Source organism: Ochotona curzoniae, unplaced genomic scaffold, assembly GCF_017591425.1.
Source record: "Ochotona curzoniae isolate NIBS_2020 unplaced genomic scaffold, NIBS_Ocur_1.0 scaffold_1037, whole genome shotgun sequence".
Lineage (NCBI taxonomy): Eukaryota > Metazoa > Chordata > Mammalia > Lagomorpha > Ochotonidae > Ochotona > Ochotona curzoniae.
The window spans coordinates 28338887-28355565 of NW_024467083.1; the positions used below are offsets into that span (position 1 = coordinate 28338887).

The following is a 16679-nucleotide window of genomic DNA, read 5'->3' on the forward strand; positions in this document are numbered from 1 at the left end:
AGCGTCCCGGAAACCACCGACACGCCGGGGTAGAGCGGCACGCGTTTTTCCCCCCTAGCTGCGTCCTGCTTCGTGGCCATCCTCTTCCGACCAGAGGGCCGTGGGCTCCCCCTCTGCCCCGGCGGCTCCCGCGAACCGCCAGAAGCCGACGAGGGCAACTCGGGGGGCCTTAGGCTTGCAGCCTCGAGATTCACGGACCCTGAGGTTAGTGCGAGGGGCCCTGAATCTGGACACACGCGTGAGACCAGGGCCGGAACGGGAGCCTGCAGGAGGCGAGGAGTGCAGAGCCGGGAGCCGAGCGTCTTGTAAATCCTTTCCCGGGCTGGCGCGGAGTCTGGGCATTGCTTCTGCACAGTGTGTGACGGGATGAAGTATGTCTCTGCGGCAACCCTCAGGCTCTAAGGGGGCAAACACGTGGCTTCTAAGGAATTGCAGGAATAAATGAATTCGGGTAGCAGCAGTGATAAGGGAGGAATCCTAAAACCCACTATGCCCGCGTCTGTGTCTTCTTTGTCCCGGGGTGGAAGTGTCAGAATTAAATACTTCCCGGGCGCGGCGTGGCCTAGCGGCTTAAGTCCTTGCCTTGACGCCCCGGGATCCCATATGGACCCTGGTTCTAATCCCGGCAGCTCCACTTCCCATCCAGCTCCCTGCCTGTGGCCTGGGAAAGCAGTCGAGGACGGCCCAAAGCTTTGGGACCCTGCACCCGCGTGGGAGACCCGGAAGAAGTTCCTGGATCCTGGCTTCGTATCAGCATAGTATCGGCCGTTGTGCTCACTTGGGGAGTGAATCATTGGAGGGAAGATCTTCCTCTCTGTCTCTCCTCCTCTCTGTATATCTGATTTTCCAATAAATAACTAAGTTAAAAAAAATAGAATTAAATACTTCCCTATGATGAAGGGACCTACAAGCAATATCACTTCACTGCCCATTGCAAACACCCTAATTAGGGGCTCTCCTTCATTTCCTAATGTACCCTTCTCAATTGTCTGTTTCTTTGGGGACTGGGAATTGTTGGCCCCCAATGAGCTGTGATGGTGACCGTAATTCTTTCACAATTAAGTAATAAACTGTAAAATCATCTACATTCATCTTTTTAAGAGAAAAATAAAATTACTTATTTATTTCAAAGGCAGAGTTAAAAGTTATCCATCTGCTGACTCACTCCCCACAGGGCCACAACAACCCTGGGCTGACCCAGGCTGAACCCAAGAGCCCCAACAGGGTCTCCCAGTTAAGTACAGGGGCCCAAGTGCTTGGGAAGTCCGTCCTGCTTTCCCAAGTGCACCAGCACTAGCAGGGAGCTGGATTGGAGGTGTAGCAGCCAAGACTGTGCCCACCTGGGATGCCAGTGCCACCAACGGTGGCTTCACCCCCTCAGTCACAGTCCTGGCCCCTGTACCCAACCCTTTCTCTTTTTTTAAGATTTATTTAAACTTTTTTATTAGAAAGACATATTTACAAAGAAACAAAGAGACAGAAAGATCTTCCATCTACTAGTTCGTTCCCCAAATGGTTGCAGCAGCCAAGCTAAGCCAGTTCAAAGCCAGGAGCTAAGAGCTTATCCTGGGTCTCTCAGTCACCTACAATCCCGTCAAGCTGATGTATAATCTTCAGTCCTTTTTATCCTATATATACTTTTTTTAACTGGTCTACTATTTTTTTGCAACGGCTCCTGTCATTTAATACATTATGGATATGTATTATACTGAATCATTTTAATTATGGGCAGAGTATCCTATTGTATGGGTATATCATAATTTATACATTAGATTGAATCCAGGATTCAGCATTATAAAGAGAATTGTGATAGCATTTAATTATGTCTTTGGAACAAAATTTCCAAATAAAATTGTTGGGTAGAAGTTATGCAAGAGTCCAAAACTCTTATTACATATGGTCCAGATGTTTTCCAGAAAGAATGCATCAATTTATAATAACTAGCTGTACCTCAAACATGTAAACTATATGATACAATTTTGTTGTGTTTTTTTTTTTTTTCCCAGCTCTGAGACTCCCTAGGACAATGACTCAAGCCGAAATTAAACTGTGTTCTTTGTTACTGCAAGAGCATTTTGGGGAGATCGTAGAGAAAATTGGAGTCCACCTAATCAGAACTGGCAGCCAGCCTCTCAGAGTAATTGTGCATGACACAGGGACATCTCTAGATCAGGTGTGTGATCCATAACTGAATTAGCTATACAACCCAAATGTCTGTGCTTTTCCTCTTTCATCAGTTTCTTTCACCTGCCTTTGAAAACTGTTATTCCCTTCCCTAGAAAATGAATGGAGAAAGGCTGCCCTAGAATCAGAACTGTATTACCTGGGGGTAAAGAGCGTGGAACTTAGGCCCCATGGTTTTACTTTTCAAGGTATTCCCGGTTCATCATGGCTTCTTAAGTAAATCTTTGCCCTTCCCATTCCATATATTGTTTATTCACATTGTGTAGTAATCTCAGTACTAGCTAAGAAATGAAAAGGTAATCGTCATAAGGCACAGAGCATAGGAGAATGAATGCCCCGATTTCTTCCATTGATGTGTTGCTGTTACCAGCTTCTCCATGGGTGATGGGAATAAGCCCATGCTATTATGTAACCAGCTCCTGATGCTCAGTAAGTGGTTGAACAGAAAAATTGGCAGCAGTGACGAGCTCTGTCTCCAGATCTTTCCTCTCTTTTGAGTCCCATGTAGGTGAAGAAAGCCCTTTGTGTTCTCATCCAACATAACCTGGTGACATACCAAGTGCACAAACGTGGTGTCGTGGAGTATGAAGCCCAGTGCAGCAACATGTTGCGAATGCTCAGGTATCCCCGGTACATCTACACCATCAAAACCCTGTACAGTGATACTGGGGAACTGATTATTGAGGAGCTCCTGTTGAATGGCAAAATGACCATGTCTGCTGTTGTGAAGAAAGTGGCAGATCGGCTCACAGAGACCATGGAGGGTCAGTACCATGTCCACAGGTGCTGTCAAAAAGCACAGATTGGCTACTGGAGTGACTCTTCAGCTATCCTGAGCTATCTCACCTGCCTCTTTCCTCCCATTGTACAGATGGAAAGACAATGGACTATGCGGAGGTATCAAACACGTTTGTGCGACTGGCAGACACGCACTTTGTACAACGCTGCCCGTTGGTGACTGCCACTGCAGATTCAGATTCTGAGCCACCACCACCTGCCCCTACACTTGTTATTAATGAAAAAGACATGTACATGGTTCCTAAACTCAACTTGATAGGTAAGGATTTTTGACCCCTGAAATTATGACTTGCTCTAATTATAAACTCTCCTTGATGTGTTATTTAATGAATGAATCAGTGGAGACTGTGCCACTGTGTGCTAGACATTATGGCCTATAATAATGAAAATTTCATATTCCCTGCCCTCATGGAGCCCAAGTCAGACAGAAGATGCACATAAACCTAAGAATCACCTAGGTACATGGCAAACTGATAAGGACTATTATCGGGGTCTCCCGTCCGGCGGAAGAAATCACCTGACACTGGAGAGAGTCTCAGAGCACTTTATTCAGACCTTCCGTTAAAAACTGTTATGTCTGTTGATTCCGTTATGCTGAAGCCCCTCCCTCGCCAAACCCCCCCCCCCCGCCCCCCACACCCTCCACTCCCGCTTCTATGTCAATCCTGCCCAATCAGCTTAAAGATCACCAAGGCACACCAATCAGGGCAAAGGGCCAATCACAGGGCAGGAAATTGTCAGTGCCCCCAACAGACTAGGAAGGAAGAATAGGAGGCGTTGTAAAACTATGAGATAGAACTGGATTTATTTGGGGATTTAGGGCACATGTTTCTTTGAAAAAGTAACATTTGAGTGGGAGTGGAAGCCAAAGTAGTAGCTACCCAGCAAAGTAATAGGATGAGAATTTTCATGAGATTTTTTTGGGGAGTAGTGATAAAAAAAATTGGCATTTGAAAAGACACAAGGTCAATGTAGCTAAAACAAGGTGAACAAAGAAAAAGGAGAGAAATAAGAGTCACAAGATAGGCAAGGGACTTGATCAAGCAAGACCTTATATACCTCATACACCTTATGTTCTAAAAGTTTGTAGAAGTTGTATTTTATAGAATCTGTACATACATAGTTCAAAATTTTGAATCCAAGTGAACTTAGCTCTTAATTCCATTTTTAAAGATTTATTTAATTTTATTAGATATACAGAGAGGAAGATCTTCCATCTGATGATTCACTCCCCAAGCGGCCACAATGGCCAGAGCTGAGCCCATCCAAGGCCAGGAGCCAGGAGCCCCTTCCAAGTCTCCCACATGGGTGCAGGGTCCCAATGCATTGGGCCGTCCTCCACTGCTTTCCCAGGCCACAAACAGGGAGCTGGACAGGTAGCGGTACTGCCAGGATTAGACCTGGTGCCCACATGAAATCCTGCTGCATGCCACTAGGCTACTATGCCAGACCCTCTTAACTTCATTTTTTACCAAATGTTTGAAGTGCTCAAACAGAACATCTGCTTTTTATCCTAACAGAGCAAAGGAAAAATCAGTAAATGATTTTAAGCAGGGAAGTGACATGGTCTAATTTACATTTTTAAAGGGTTTTTCTGGTTTTAGCAAGAATGGGAGAGGGCTCAGTGCAGTAGCCAGCAGCTAAGGTCCTGGTCTTACACACATCAGTGTCGCTGTCCTGCAGAGATGGACTTGGTGCACGGAGCCGAGCCGATAATAACACACATGAACTACTGACTGATGATCAATAGCCGAAATTTATTAGGGGCAGCAGACTTTATACACTGAGGGTCCTATAGGATTAGGGTGGAGGTATTTAGCTCATCAACAAACCCATCAACTTTCTCTGCTTTTGATTGGAAGTCCTTTCGTCCTGTATATTCCACCAAGTGTTCTCATACACATACTTTCCACTCAACTGTTCTTATACAAATGATATCCCATCGTCTACAAAAAGCCATTCGGTTGTTCTCATGCAAAGGATATGCAGTCACACAAAAGGCTCCCATTCAGTTGTTTATCATACAAATATTGTCCAATCAACTGTAATCCTGTGCTCACTGACCTTCTAGGGTCACAATGTCCTCCTACACACCAGGATCCCATGTGGATGCCAGTTCTAATCCCAGCTCCGGCTGTTGCGGCTACTTGGGGAACAAATCAGCAGACGGAAGCTCTTCCTCTCTGTCTCTCCTCCTCTATTGATATCTGACTTTCCAATAAAAATAAAAGCAAATAAATAAAAAAATATATATTCAAAAAAATAAGACAGGAGGGGAGGATAGACAAAGGTAAATGTAAACAGACTGTTGGAAAATTCAATTCAGAAGGGATGAGGCGGGCAGAGGTGTCCAGAAACATCTGCGTGTCTGACCTGTGCATGTGGGAGGATGATGGTGCCATTCATTATAAAAGGAAGCATTGCAAGAGGACCCAGTGTGAAGGAGAATGATGAGGAATTTTTTCCTAAACTTGCTGAATTTTATGTCACCTCATCATCTACTTGAGTTTCTTATGGTTCCAAAGCCTAGGAAACTCTTAACCTAACAGCAGCTATAGATGTGTTTGAGATGAAGAGAGTCCTTGTCAGGGATGGTCACTTCCTGTCATCATGCAAGATGTCGCCTAACTGTTGAGTTTTTGTATTTGTCAGGAAAAGGGAAAAGGAGGAGGTCGTCTGAGGAAGATGCTACTGGGGAGCCCAAGGCCAAGAAGGCGAAGCACAGCACGGACAGCAAAGAGGTAATAGTACTTGATTAGGGAGTCTTCTCCCTGCAGCAAGCCAGAAAGCACTCAGATAACAATTCCCAAGGTCATGAACTTGGTTCAGTTTTGCCAAGAATACAACAACAAAGAGAGTGAACTCTATTGCTGCCTCCCTTCTGAGACTTAACTTGATTCAGTGGTTGAACCAGAAATAATAGTTACGCAAAAACAGGTCCTTAAAAAAGTAGGTTGTTCTGCATGGCTGGAACATATCGCACCATGAGCCCCAGTGGTGAGAAATGAGTCTATAATGATATACAGAACTGTTTTAAAATACCCTCTCATATAAATCATTTCTATGAAGATATCTAACTGCATCTCAAGATTAGTATGACCAAGGGCCAGGCACAATGTCTCAATGGCTAAATCCTCACCTTGCAGGAGCAAGGATCCCATAAGAGTGCCAGTTTCTGTCCTGGCTGCTCCATTTCTGATCCAACTCCCAGTTTATGGCCTGGGAAAGCAGTAGAGGATGGCCCAAAGCCTTGGGACCCTGCACCTGCATGGGTGGGTAATAGGAACCCAAGGTCTCGAGCCATCAGCTGTTGCCTTCCTAATGCACTGACAGTAAGCTCGGTCAGAAGCAGAATGGCCAGGATTTGCATAAGCACTTGAGTTCATGGTGTGATCATCTCAAACATTAACTTTGCCTTCTATGTCATAACACCCATGCCTGGGTTTATATTTTTGAAAGAGTACCACAGTACACGGTCTTAACTGTGAGACTCTGTATTAGTGAGCTACTAATGAAGGAATGAGATTTATTTTGCCTCACAGTTTTGAGGTTCATAGTCCAAGGTTCCATGGTCACCTTTGGTTCAGCCACCTGTAGAGCGTATGCCAAGGAGCAATCTCATGGTGAACCCGGAAGCAGAGAGAGGCTGCACCCAACTTGCAGGTCTTTACCCAACCTTGTCATGAGAACTACTGTCCCAGAGCCCACCCCCAGGGACTTATGGGCCTCCCAAACCATAAATACATAAAACCCCCACCTTCTTGGTTGCATTGCCTTGTAATTTTGGAAATTAAACATCTGCATGAGTTTGGGAGCCATGTCCTATTTAAACCAGAGCAAATTTTTAATAGTTTTATTTTTCAGCAGAACACTCCATTACTTTGGAGTATCTTCTGGTTTGTTTTTTTGTTGTTGTTGTTGTTTTTAAAGAAAACCAACTAGCAGTCTATTGTAAAAATCAGTTTATAACATAGAGCCTGAAATAAGATAATGGCAGGATAAAGAAAACTATACATCTAACAAATAACAAAAAATAGAAGATTTAATGATGAAATAACAGAAGTGGGAGAGCAAAAAGCTAGGGATGTTACCCAAGATTGTAGCTTAAGAAATTGTTCAAGAGGCCACTGAACTTATCTGGACAATAAGACGCTGGACTTTATGCTAGGTATATGCTTGCAATGAAGGAATCTCAACTGAACTTGAACTGTGGTTATGCAGCAAGGTGGAGGAATCCACTATGGGGGGAGGGGTATGGGAGGGGTGGAGGGAATCCCCAGTGCCTATAAAACTATCACATAATACAATGTTGATAACAATAAAAAAAAAAGAAATTGTTAATAATAGCATAGTTATTAAAAAAAACTTTAAAAATGGAAAAAGAAGTTTAGGGGAACAGGTAGAAGTGTCAGATACAGTTGAATCTGTCCTTTTAGAGCACAGTAGGTTAAAGTAAGAGATTTGGAAAGGTATCCAAATAGTTGAAGCCTGGAACACAGGTGAAATCACACGAAGGACAGCATATGATTTCAAAGAATGGAGGGTTATGGACAGACTTCTGAAGAACCTATATGTCTAAATAATCCGGAAGACGAATCTGTGAAGACTAAGGAAGGTTAGAAGTAAACCTTGGAAAAAATTGTCATAAAATCTAATGGGCACATTATTCCTAAGAGGAGGTAAGTGTTCAACTCAGTTATTTGCTTCAAATAAGATCAGAACTAGAAAATGTATTTTGAATGTAGCAACAAGGATCTCCTTAAGGACAGAGCTGGAATTTGACTGGGATGTTGGTAACAATTGACATTTTAATGCAATGGTAGAAAAGCCAAGGGTTGAACACTTCAAAATGAGTATATAGATAGGATGATCACCACTTTGAGAAGGTTGGCTCTGACCGGAAGGAAGTGGAGGGATGGTATAAGGTTCAGGAAGAATTCTAGAAGACATTGAACAAGGCAAAAGCTCGTCAAAAGAAACAAGTAAAAAAAGAAACTGGGGCCAGTGAGGTGGCTAAAAAGGCTAAGCTTCCACCTATAGCACAAGCATCCAGTATGGGTGCTGGTTTGAGCCCTGGCTGTTTCGTTTCTGATCCAAATCTTTTCCTCTGGGCTGGGAGAGCAGAAAAAGATGGCTCCAGTTCTTGGGATCCTGCACCCACACAGGAGACTTGGAGGAATCTCCTGGCTCCTACTTTAGATCGGCTCAGCTCTGGCCATTGGAGCCATTTGGGTAGTAAACCAGCAGATGAAATTTCTCTATATATATCCTTCTCTCTGTAAAAATCTGCCTTTTTAATATAAATAAATGAATTTTTTTTCGAAAAGTAGAAAAGAAAGAGGAGATGTTAAAAGATTTCGAGAGCAGGATGGAATACAGAGCTGGGTCCCTGAAAATGAACAAACCGTAGGGTGTCATCAGCATGGGCATAAACTGTAAGCAAAAGGAAGAATATTTTCCATGGTGATCAATGTGAGTGAATGTGTGCACAAAGCTGGGTTAAGTCTGACCTAATAACTTCCATTGTCTCTGAAATCAGAGGCAAGGTCATGCTGGAAGTGACAAGAGTAGGCTCAGGTGCAGAAGAGTTGAAATAGGAAGAAAAAAAAAAAAACTGAAGGTGAGCTCAGAGAACCCATTGCAGTTGATATCTGTCAGGGCACGTGAGTGATTGGTGTCCTATCAGTTACCACTGGACAAGAAGAAAAATGGCAAACATTTGCAGAGGGACCCTCACTGGCAACTCAAAGTGCATCCGTTTCTCATCACTGTCTTCTCAGCCTGTTCCGGATGATGGGATTTACTGGCAGGCCAACCTTGACAGGTTCCATCAGCATTTCCGTAATCAAGCCATTGTGAGCGCGATTGCCAACAGGATGGACCAGGTAATATCTGGGGCATTGGCTTGCTTGTAGCCATTGGCCCCGAGCCAGGGCCAGGGCAGCGCAGTGAATTCTGAACTCCATTGTACCCCTCAAACCCAGACAAGCAGCGAGATTGTGCGGACCATGCTCCGGATGAGTGAGATCACCACGCCCTCCAGTGCTCCCTTCACCCAGCCACTATCTTCCAATGAGGTAGGTTTGGGTTCTTGTGCATATTTCTGATAGACTCTTAGGGAGTACACACAGAGCATGGGGTTAGTCGGAAGCCTGAGCTTGAAAGAAAAGGGTTAGTGCTTGATAAGATTAATGATTCTTAAATGGTGCGTGCTAAAAGGTCTGGTCTCTTGGAATCCAGCCTATTTCCTTTCCTTTCCTTCCCTTTTCTTTCCTAACCTCTCCTTTCCTTTCTTTTTTTTTTTTTCTTTTTCCCTTTCTTTTCTTTTCAAGATTTTATTTATTTATTTGATGGAGCTTGTGAGAGGGAGAGATAGGGAGAGCTTTTCCAGCCACTTGTTCACTCCCCAAATGGCCACAAGAGCCAGAGCTCAGCTGATCCAGAGCCAGGACCCGTGGGCTTCTTCCCTGTGGGTGCAGGGGGCAAGCACTTGAACCATCCTCCACTGCTTTCCCAGGCACATTAGTAGGGAGCTGGATCACAAATGGGGCAGCCAGGATTTGAACCAATATCACTGATGGCAGCAGCTTAATCTACTGCATCACAGCACAGACCATGGGATTGAGCTTTTACAAGTTAAGCCATTTTGTTACTCGGAGTACCTACCACTAAGTATAACTTACTCTTGCAGGAAGGACATCTTTTTATTTATTTATTTATTTATTTATTTATGTACTTACTTACTTGAATTGCAAACAGAGGAGGATGCCTTGTATCTATTGGCTCAGCCTTTAACACCTGCAGCACCACGAGTGGGCCAGGCTGAAGCCAGGAGTTCAGCACTCCATCTGACTGTCCTCCATGGGTGGCAGGGAGCCATGGGCTTCAGCTATCTGCCTCCTAGGGTGTGTGTTCACAGGAAGCTGGGATGAGACACAGAGCTGAGACTCCCACACAGACGTTTTAGCGTGGGATACAAGCATTCCAGCTAGCATCTTTTTTTTTTTTTAAGATTTATTTTTATTAGAAAGGTAGTTATAGGGTCCAGCGCGGTGACCTAGCAGCTAGGGTCCTCGCCTTGAACACGCTGGGATCCCATTGCAGCCATCAGAAGAAGGAACAAGAGGGTGGAAGACATATCTTTTTTCTCTCTGTAACTCTACCTTCCAAATAAATAAACCTTTTAAACTTACAGTTTCAGGCCCGGCACGATAGTGTAGTGGTTAAGGTCCTCGCCTTGCATGGGCTGGGATCCCATGTGGGCGCCGGTTCTAGTCCCAGTAGCCCCACTTCCCATCCAGCTCCCTGCTTGTGGCCTGGGAAAGCAGTCGAGGACGACCCAAAGCCTTGGGACGCTGCACCCATGTGGGAGACCCAGAAGAGCTCCTTGCTCCTGGCTTCGGATTGGCACAGTACTGGCTATTGTACTCACTTGGGGAGTGACTCATCGGACGGAAAATCTTTCTCTCTGTCTCTCCTCCTCTCTGTATATCTGCCTTTCCAATAAAAATAAATAAACTTAGAATTTCCCAAACTTTTTTTTTTAAGAAATTTTAGTTCTTTAATAATGAATACATGGTTGATCAGGGTTGGAAAAATTGTAGTTTAGGGAAAACTTCCCAAACTTTCAAGAGTGGTAGAATGATCTGTATCTTGTTGTATGCAATTGTGAACATTCATTAAACTAAACCTGAAAGATTTGTGCTTCTTATTGTTTGATCCTGTTCTCAATCTAAAATGTAATTTTACTAAATCCAAAATCCAGAAACCCTTGTTAATAGTTCAGAGTGTGTATTTATACTTTTTATATGCATAGGCTAGCTATATGTGGATATATGTATTTCTTAATTCCAAAAAAAAGACTATGGATACTGTTGTGTGACTTTTTTTATGACAATATATATATATAAAACTTCTTTTCTTGCCAGTATTTATAAAACTATCTCATGCGTTTTTTTTCTCGCTCGCTGCCCTGCATCGTGTTCCATTTATGGGCCCTGCTGTCCTTGGCTGACATCAGCTTGTATTCCTAGACATTTGGAGTGGCTCTCTGTCTTGCAAACAGATATATTGTGATTGTTTCCAGGCTTTTTTTATACATTTTAAAATCAAAACCTCTCTGTTTCAATAACTCAGAGTCCCAGCCCATTTCTCCTTTCTCCTATATAGATCTTCAGATCCCTACCTGTGGGTTACAACATCTCTAAGCAAGTTCTTGATCAGTATCTCACTCTGCTGGCAGATGACCCTGTAAGTTCATTTTTGCTTCTCCCCCTACCCTTTGTTGTACTCAATTTACAATTTACCAGTACTGTGTATCGTTCTCAGGCCCTATTTTATGCCCAGCCAGCTCGGTTTCCCCAGCGTCATCTGGTAGAAGGTCTACCTGCTGTAGACCATGGGCCAGATTTGCTCCAGTGGGCTCACGATCACTCTACCTCCCACTCAACTCTCTCTCTCTCTCTTTCTCTCTCTCTCTGTTTCCTAGCTAGAGTTTGTTGGGAAGTCTGGCGACAGTGGCGGAGGAGTGTATGTCATCAGTATCCTTACCGATCAGTTCCTTGTGGTCAGGCAGCCTGCACTATGAAGCAGAAAGCATCTTACCAAAACAAAAAAGAAAAAGGATTTAGTAATACAAAATTTTTCTGTGAATTCTCAGTAAACTACATTGATGGTGAAGTAAAAAGTGCTTCTTATAAATTTATTTTATTTGAAACAGAGAGGCAGATCTCCTAACTGCTGATTCATTCCCCAAAGACAACAGTTTGGGCTCGGGCTCATCCAAGCTGAAGCTGGGAGCCCAGAACTCAATCAAGTTCTCATGCATGGAGGCAGGCTCACAGCCATATGAGCCATCACTGCTGTGTTCCAGGGACTGCATCAGCCAGGGGCTAGAATCAGAAATAGAGGTGGGACTCAGAACTCGGGCACTGCCATGTGGGACACAAGCAGCCCAAGCAGCATGCCAACTGCTGCAGCAAATGCTTACCCCTAAAAAGGCTTATCGGCAACCAAACCGTAGTTAAGCCAGCCGTTTACTCCACTCAGTAAACAAAATTTATGAGGCTTACATGCTAATAGCATTTAAATTTTAGTTGTAAGTTAGAAACAGAAACATACAAATAAAACTAAGATCCCAGCAACCAGACCAAGCATTAGTAAGTGACCTTAATCATCCACGTAAAGACCTCCACAAGGCACTGGCATCCCTGGCCACAGCCACTCTGGAATCCGTCGTACAGGAGAGGTAAGAGGTCATTGACTGGGGTTCGGGTGACACCCTCCTTGTCTATACCCCATTTGAACATGTAACTTGATCACTATATAAGCAGCTAATATAAGCCCAGCTTTGTACACTTTGCCCCATTTTCCCACTAGCCTGCCATAGATCCCTGGTGTACTGCTCTGTACCCTGGCAAATCTGTTCAGTTCCCAATGATGCAAATTAGCTAGTATCCCTAAACCTTTGCTTACACAGGCAAGAACTGTGGCACTCAAACAAGTCAGCACTTGGTGGCGTACCTTGCTGTGATTAACAGTACCATCACCAGCCTGTGGAGCTGTGAAAGGAACCTAATCCTGCTCCTCTTGTCTGGCTGCACCCGTGGACTAGGACAACACCATCTGTTGTGATTAGAGCTGAAGCTGATCTTGGTCAGCATTCCCATTTGCTTTCTTTATTCCTTTCCAGGTTTGGGTCTCGCTGTGCCAGAATATTCCGTCTAGTTTTGCAAAAGAAACACTTGGAGCAGAAGCAGGTAGAAGATTTCGCAATGATTCCTGCAAAGGAGGCAAAAGATATGCTATATAAGATGCTCTCCGAAAATTTCGTATCACTCCAGGTAACCAATGGTGTAAAAATCAGCAGTCACCGAGGCTGGCCTAGAGTGAGAAAAACTCTGACACAAAAAAATCTCCAGAACCCTGAAACAAGCTCTAGATCCACCTTAGAGACAGAGGAGATGGCTCACAAGACATCAAAAGAATTTGAAGGTTAATATAGTTTTAGCTGGCCTGGTAGGAAAGAGTAAAACCAAGTTAAAGCACAAGAAGGCTACCTTTTTCCCTGCCACTTCTGCCCTTTCCTCAGGACTTAAATGTGTAGAAAATTAAGTCTGTTAACAGCATTTGCTGGGTCCTTGGACAACTGTGTAGTAGACTCTGTGAAGAAGTAAATAGAACACATTTTGGAGTAGTGGCTTAGCCTCTTACCCAGTTACTGAGCAAGTTACCTACTATCATCTTCACATCTATAAAAGTGATGAAAGGACTAATAAGGATTTCAGTTTGTTAAGATCAGATACTACCAGACACACAGAATTGCTCAGCAAATGTTAGTTGTCTTTCTGTTCTTCCCCACTGGAGATGCTGGTGCTGAAATGGGAGAACAACACAGCTCTCCATGTGCCATGAACGCAGGGCTGAATGACAAGGGTGGAGGAGAGTGTCAGTGAAAGAGAGCGCTGAGTGGCTCCGGGTGGGACCCATGCCAGCTGTGGGAAACACTGTTGGCTCTCTTCTTTTTCCTTCTGTGAGTTATTAGGAAATCCCCAAAACTCCAGATCATGCTCCATCCAGGACCTTCTACTTATATACTGTGAATGTGCTCTCAGCTGCCCGGATGTTACTGCACAGATGCTACAAGGTAAGTCCTCCAAACAGTCTCCCCAGTATCCCACACGTCTTGCCTGTGGTCCTTCATCCCATTCTACGTGAGATACAGAAACAAGATTGTGTGTTTCTCTCCTCTTTCCTCAGAGCATAGCCAACCTGATGGAAAGGAGGCAGTTTGAAACCAAAGAGAACAAGTGAGTAGCATTGTCAGCTGGGTCCTTCACGTTTTTCAAGGTCCAGGACCTGAAGGGAAATTTCTTAACGGAAATGGAAACCAAGAGACAGTAACCAGTGTAATTGCACTAAATCACTGGCTTAAGTTGTCATACATCATGCATTAGTGTACTTTTTTCTAATATACCACCAGGGAGATGCTTTTGAGAAACATACAAACGCACTGACTTTAAGGGAAAATGAGAGACAGTGAAGGTTTCAGGCATTAAGTTACTATATCCAATGGAGTTTGTAGGAAAACATCCTTCAAGGATGACTTTGACCAAGAATGTGGTAAAGGGGGAGTTGTGCCTCAGAGATGAAGGGTAAGGGAATCTCCACTGTTTAAGAACATGCTCAGAGCTCTGTTTGTCTGACAGGCGTCTATTAGAAAAGTCTCAGAGGGTGGAGGCCATCATTGCATCTATGCAGGCCACTGGGGCCGAGGAGGCCCAGTTACAGGAAATAGAGGAGATGATCACAGCCCCTGAACGGCAGCAGCTGGAGACGCTGAAACGCAATGTCAACAAGTGAGTATCGTAACCTTCAGATCCATCCCAACGTGCCTCCCAGAGGAACCAGCATGTGGCATAGCAAGGCAGGCCATTGCCTGTGATGCTGACATGTCTTATGGGCACCAGTTCAAGTCCCAGCTGCTCCACTTTCAATACAGCCCCTTGATAGTGGCCCGGAAAAGCAACAGAAAATGGCCCAAATGTTTAGATTCCTGCCACCCTCATGAAAGACGGAAATGAAGCTCCTGATTCCAGCCTGGCCCAGCACACTGGCTATTGCAGCCATCTAGGAAATGAACCAGCAAATGGGAGAGCTCTCTGGCTCTTTCTCTCTATAACTCTTGGAAGATAAATAAATCAGAAATAGATATGAGCAAACCTAAGCCCACTCTGTCAACAGCTTAAAACACCAACAGTTCTGAAGATACCCTCAGCTTCACTTCTGTCACCATACTTTCTCCTTCTCTCTAAGCACTGTTTCTTTTTTTTTTTTTTAAGATTGATTTATTTTTATTGGAAAAGCATACTTTATAGAGAGGTTCATGAAGAAAGACTGAAAGCTCTTCAAAAGACCAGGAATAAGACCAGGATGTCTGCTTTTCCATTTCTGTTTATCCTTTTTCTGGAGTTTCTAGTCAGGATGATCAGGTAAAAAAAGCTAAAGGCATCCACATTGAGAAAGAAGAAATAAAATTACTCCTATTCACTGAAGACATGGTCCTATAAGACAGGATTTCAAAAACGGGGGCAAGGCTGTGGCCCAGTGGGTAAAGCTTCTGCCTGTGCATTTGATAGGCGTGTTGGTTCGAATTCTGGCAACTCCATTTCCCATTTAACTCTGCCAATTTGCCTGAAAAAGCAGTGGAGGATAATCCAATTGCTTGGATCTCTGCCACCCACATGGGAGACCTGGAGAGAGTTCTACGCTCCTGGTTTTATCCTGGCTGTTCTGGCATTTGGACAGTGAAGCAGCTATTCATTTTCCTTCATACTACCCACAAGCAACTCTCCATGGCCAGAGGCTCCAGTCTCTAATATGCTAATGTGGGGTAGGCGTGTGGCACAGTGATTGATTAAGACACCTGCATCCCATATGGGAATGCCTGAGCTTGAGTGTTAGCTTTGCTGCTCAGTCTGGCTTTTTGCTAAGGCATACCCTGGGAGGCAGCCAGTACATGGCAAGCACTTGGGTCCCTGCCACCATGAGGGAGACCTGGATTGACTTTGGGCTCCTGGCTGCAGCCTGGTCTGCACCATGGAGAGCATTTGGGGAGTGAATCGATAGATGAAAAATCTGTCTCTCTTTCAAATAAATAAGATAAAGTAGGGACCGGCGTTATGGCATATCAGGGTAAGCTACTGCCTATGATACCAGCATCCAAGATGAGTATCATTTCAAGTCCCAGCATCTCCACTTCTGATCCAGCTCCCTGCTGATGCACATGGAAAGCAGCAGAGGCTAGACACGTGCTTGGGCCTCTGCATGCGCTCGGGAGACACAGAAGAAGCTCCTGATTGTTAGCTTCAATAAAACCCAGCCCTGGCCACTGGGGCCAGTAAATCAGCAAAGAGAATATGTCTCTACGGTTTCTTTCCTTTTGCCTCTCAAATACATAAATTGATCTTTTAAAAATTTTTTAAAAACTATAGTAAGATAAGTTAATTTTTAAATATAAATAAAGATGCTAATTAAAATTCAGTCTGGGCAGATGCTTTCGCTTCTTCCCACAGATTGGATGCCAGTGAGATCCAGGTGGATGAAACCATCTTCCTGCTGGAGTCCTACATCGAGAGCACCATGAAGAGACTGTGACCCAGAAGAAGCCACTCTTAGACATTGTGGAGCCGTGGAAAGAAAAGCAAGGAGTTGCCTGGATGCATTCGTTGCAGATTCCTGTGCTAAGACCTGCCACCCCACACCTATCAGCTAGGTGGCAAGAATTTGACCTGTCAAAGTTGACTGATTTGTTTTTTTATCTTATTCTTTCAAACCCTCAACACTGGAAAGAAACTTGGATAAACCAAATTAATCATCTGTCAAATGTCATCAAGATCTCACCAAAGACTTTTGAGCATCTCTGGCAGTAGGGAAGTTTTTCCTAAATAGTTCCATTCTCAAAAGTCAGTGACTTACAAAAAATAAAATAAAAAAGTCAATGGCTGTTCTTTGTTTTGTTGAGCTTTAGTATTTAACACACATAGACATCATGTAAGGGTACAGGGCAGGAAGTGGCAGGACACTAATTTCAGGGCTAGTAGGTGGAATAGTCTAAGCAGGCACACTAACTCAAGTGTGGCTAAAAGCAGTATTTGCCAACCCCAGGCTTCAGTATGTCTGAAGTTACATACATGGAA

General features: G+C 44.1%; 1 protein-coding gene across 1 annotated transcript; it reads left to right on the forward strand.

Annotated features, from left to right (window-relative positions):
* Positions 1-57: 57 nt before the first annotated feature.
* Positions 58-16485, forward strand: POLR3C (RNA polymerase III subunit C). The gene is made up of 15 exons (XM_040998752.1): positions 58-204; positions 2007-2173; positions 2693-2948; positions 3056-3241; positions 5635-5723; positions 8763-8867; positions 8967-9059; positions 11152-11232; positions 11471-11522; positions 12169-12229; positions 12674-12824; positions 13526-13627; positions 13741-13790; positions 14190-14339; positions 16056-16485. Exons 2-15 carry the CDS (start codon positions 2027-2029, stop codon positions 16135-16137), a joined length of 1605 nt encoding a protein of 534 aa, XP_040854686.1. The 5' UTR covers positions 58-204; positions 2007-2026; the 3' UTR covers positions 16138-16485.
* The last annotated feature ends 194 nt before the right edge of the window (positions 16486-16679 follow it).

Bases quoted from the DNA above. Each gene is read 5' to 3' on its own strand.
- POLR3C (XM_040998752.1), top strand. From the start codon at position 2,027: ATGACTCAAGCCGAAATTAAACTGTGTTCTTTGTTACTGCAAGAGCAT. The intron at 5,724-8,762 runs GTAATAGTACTT...CTGTCTTCTCAG, and splicing joins ACAGCACGGACAGCAAAGAG to CCTGTTCCGGATGATGGGAT. The intron at 14,340-16,055 runs GTGAGTATCGTA...TTCTTCCCACAG, and splicing joins CTGAAACGCAATGTCAACAA to ATTGGATGCCAGTGAGATCC.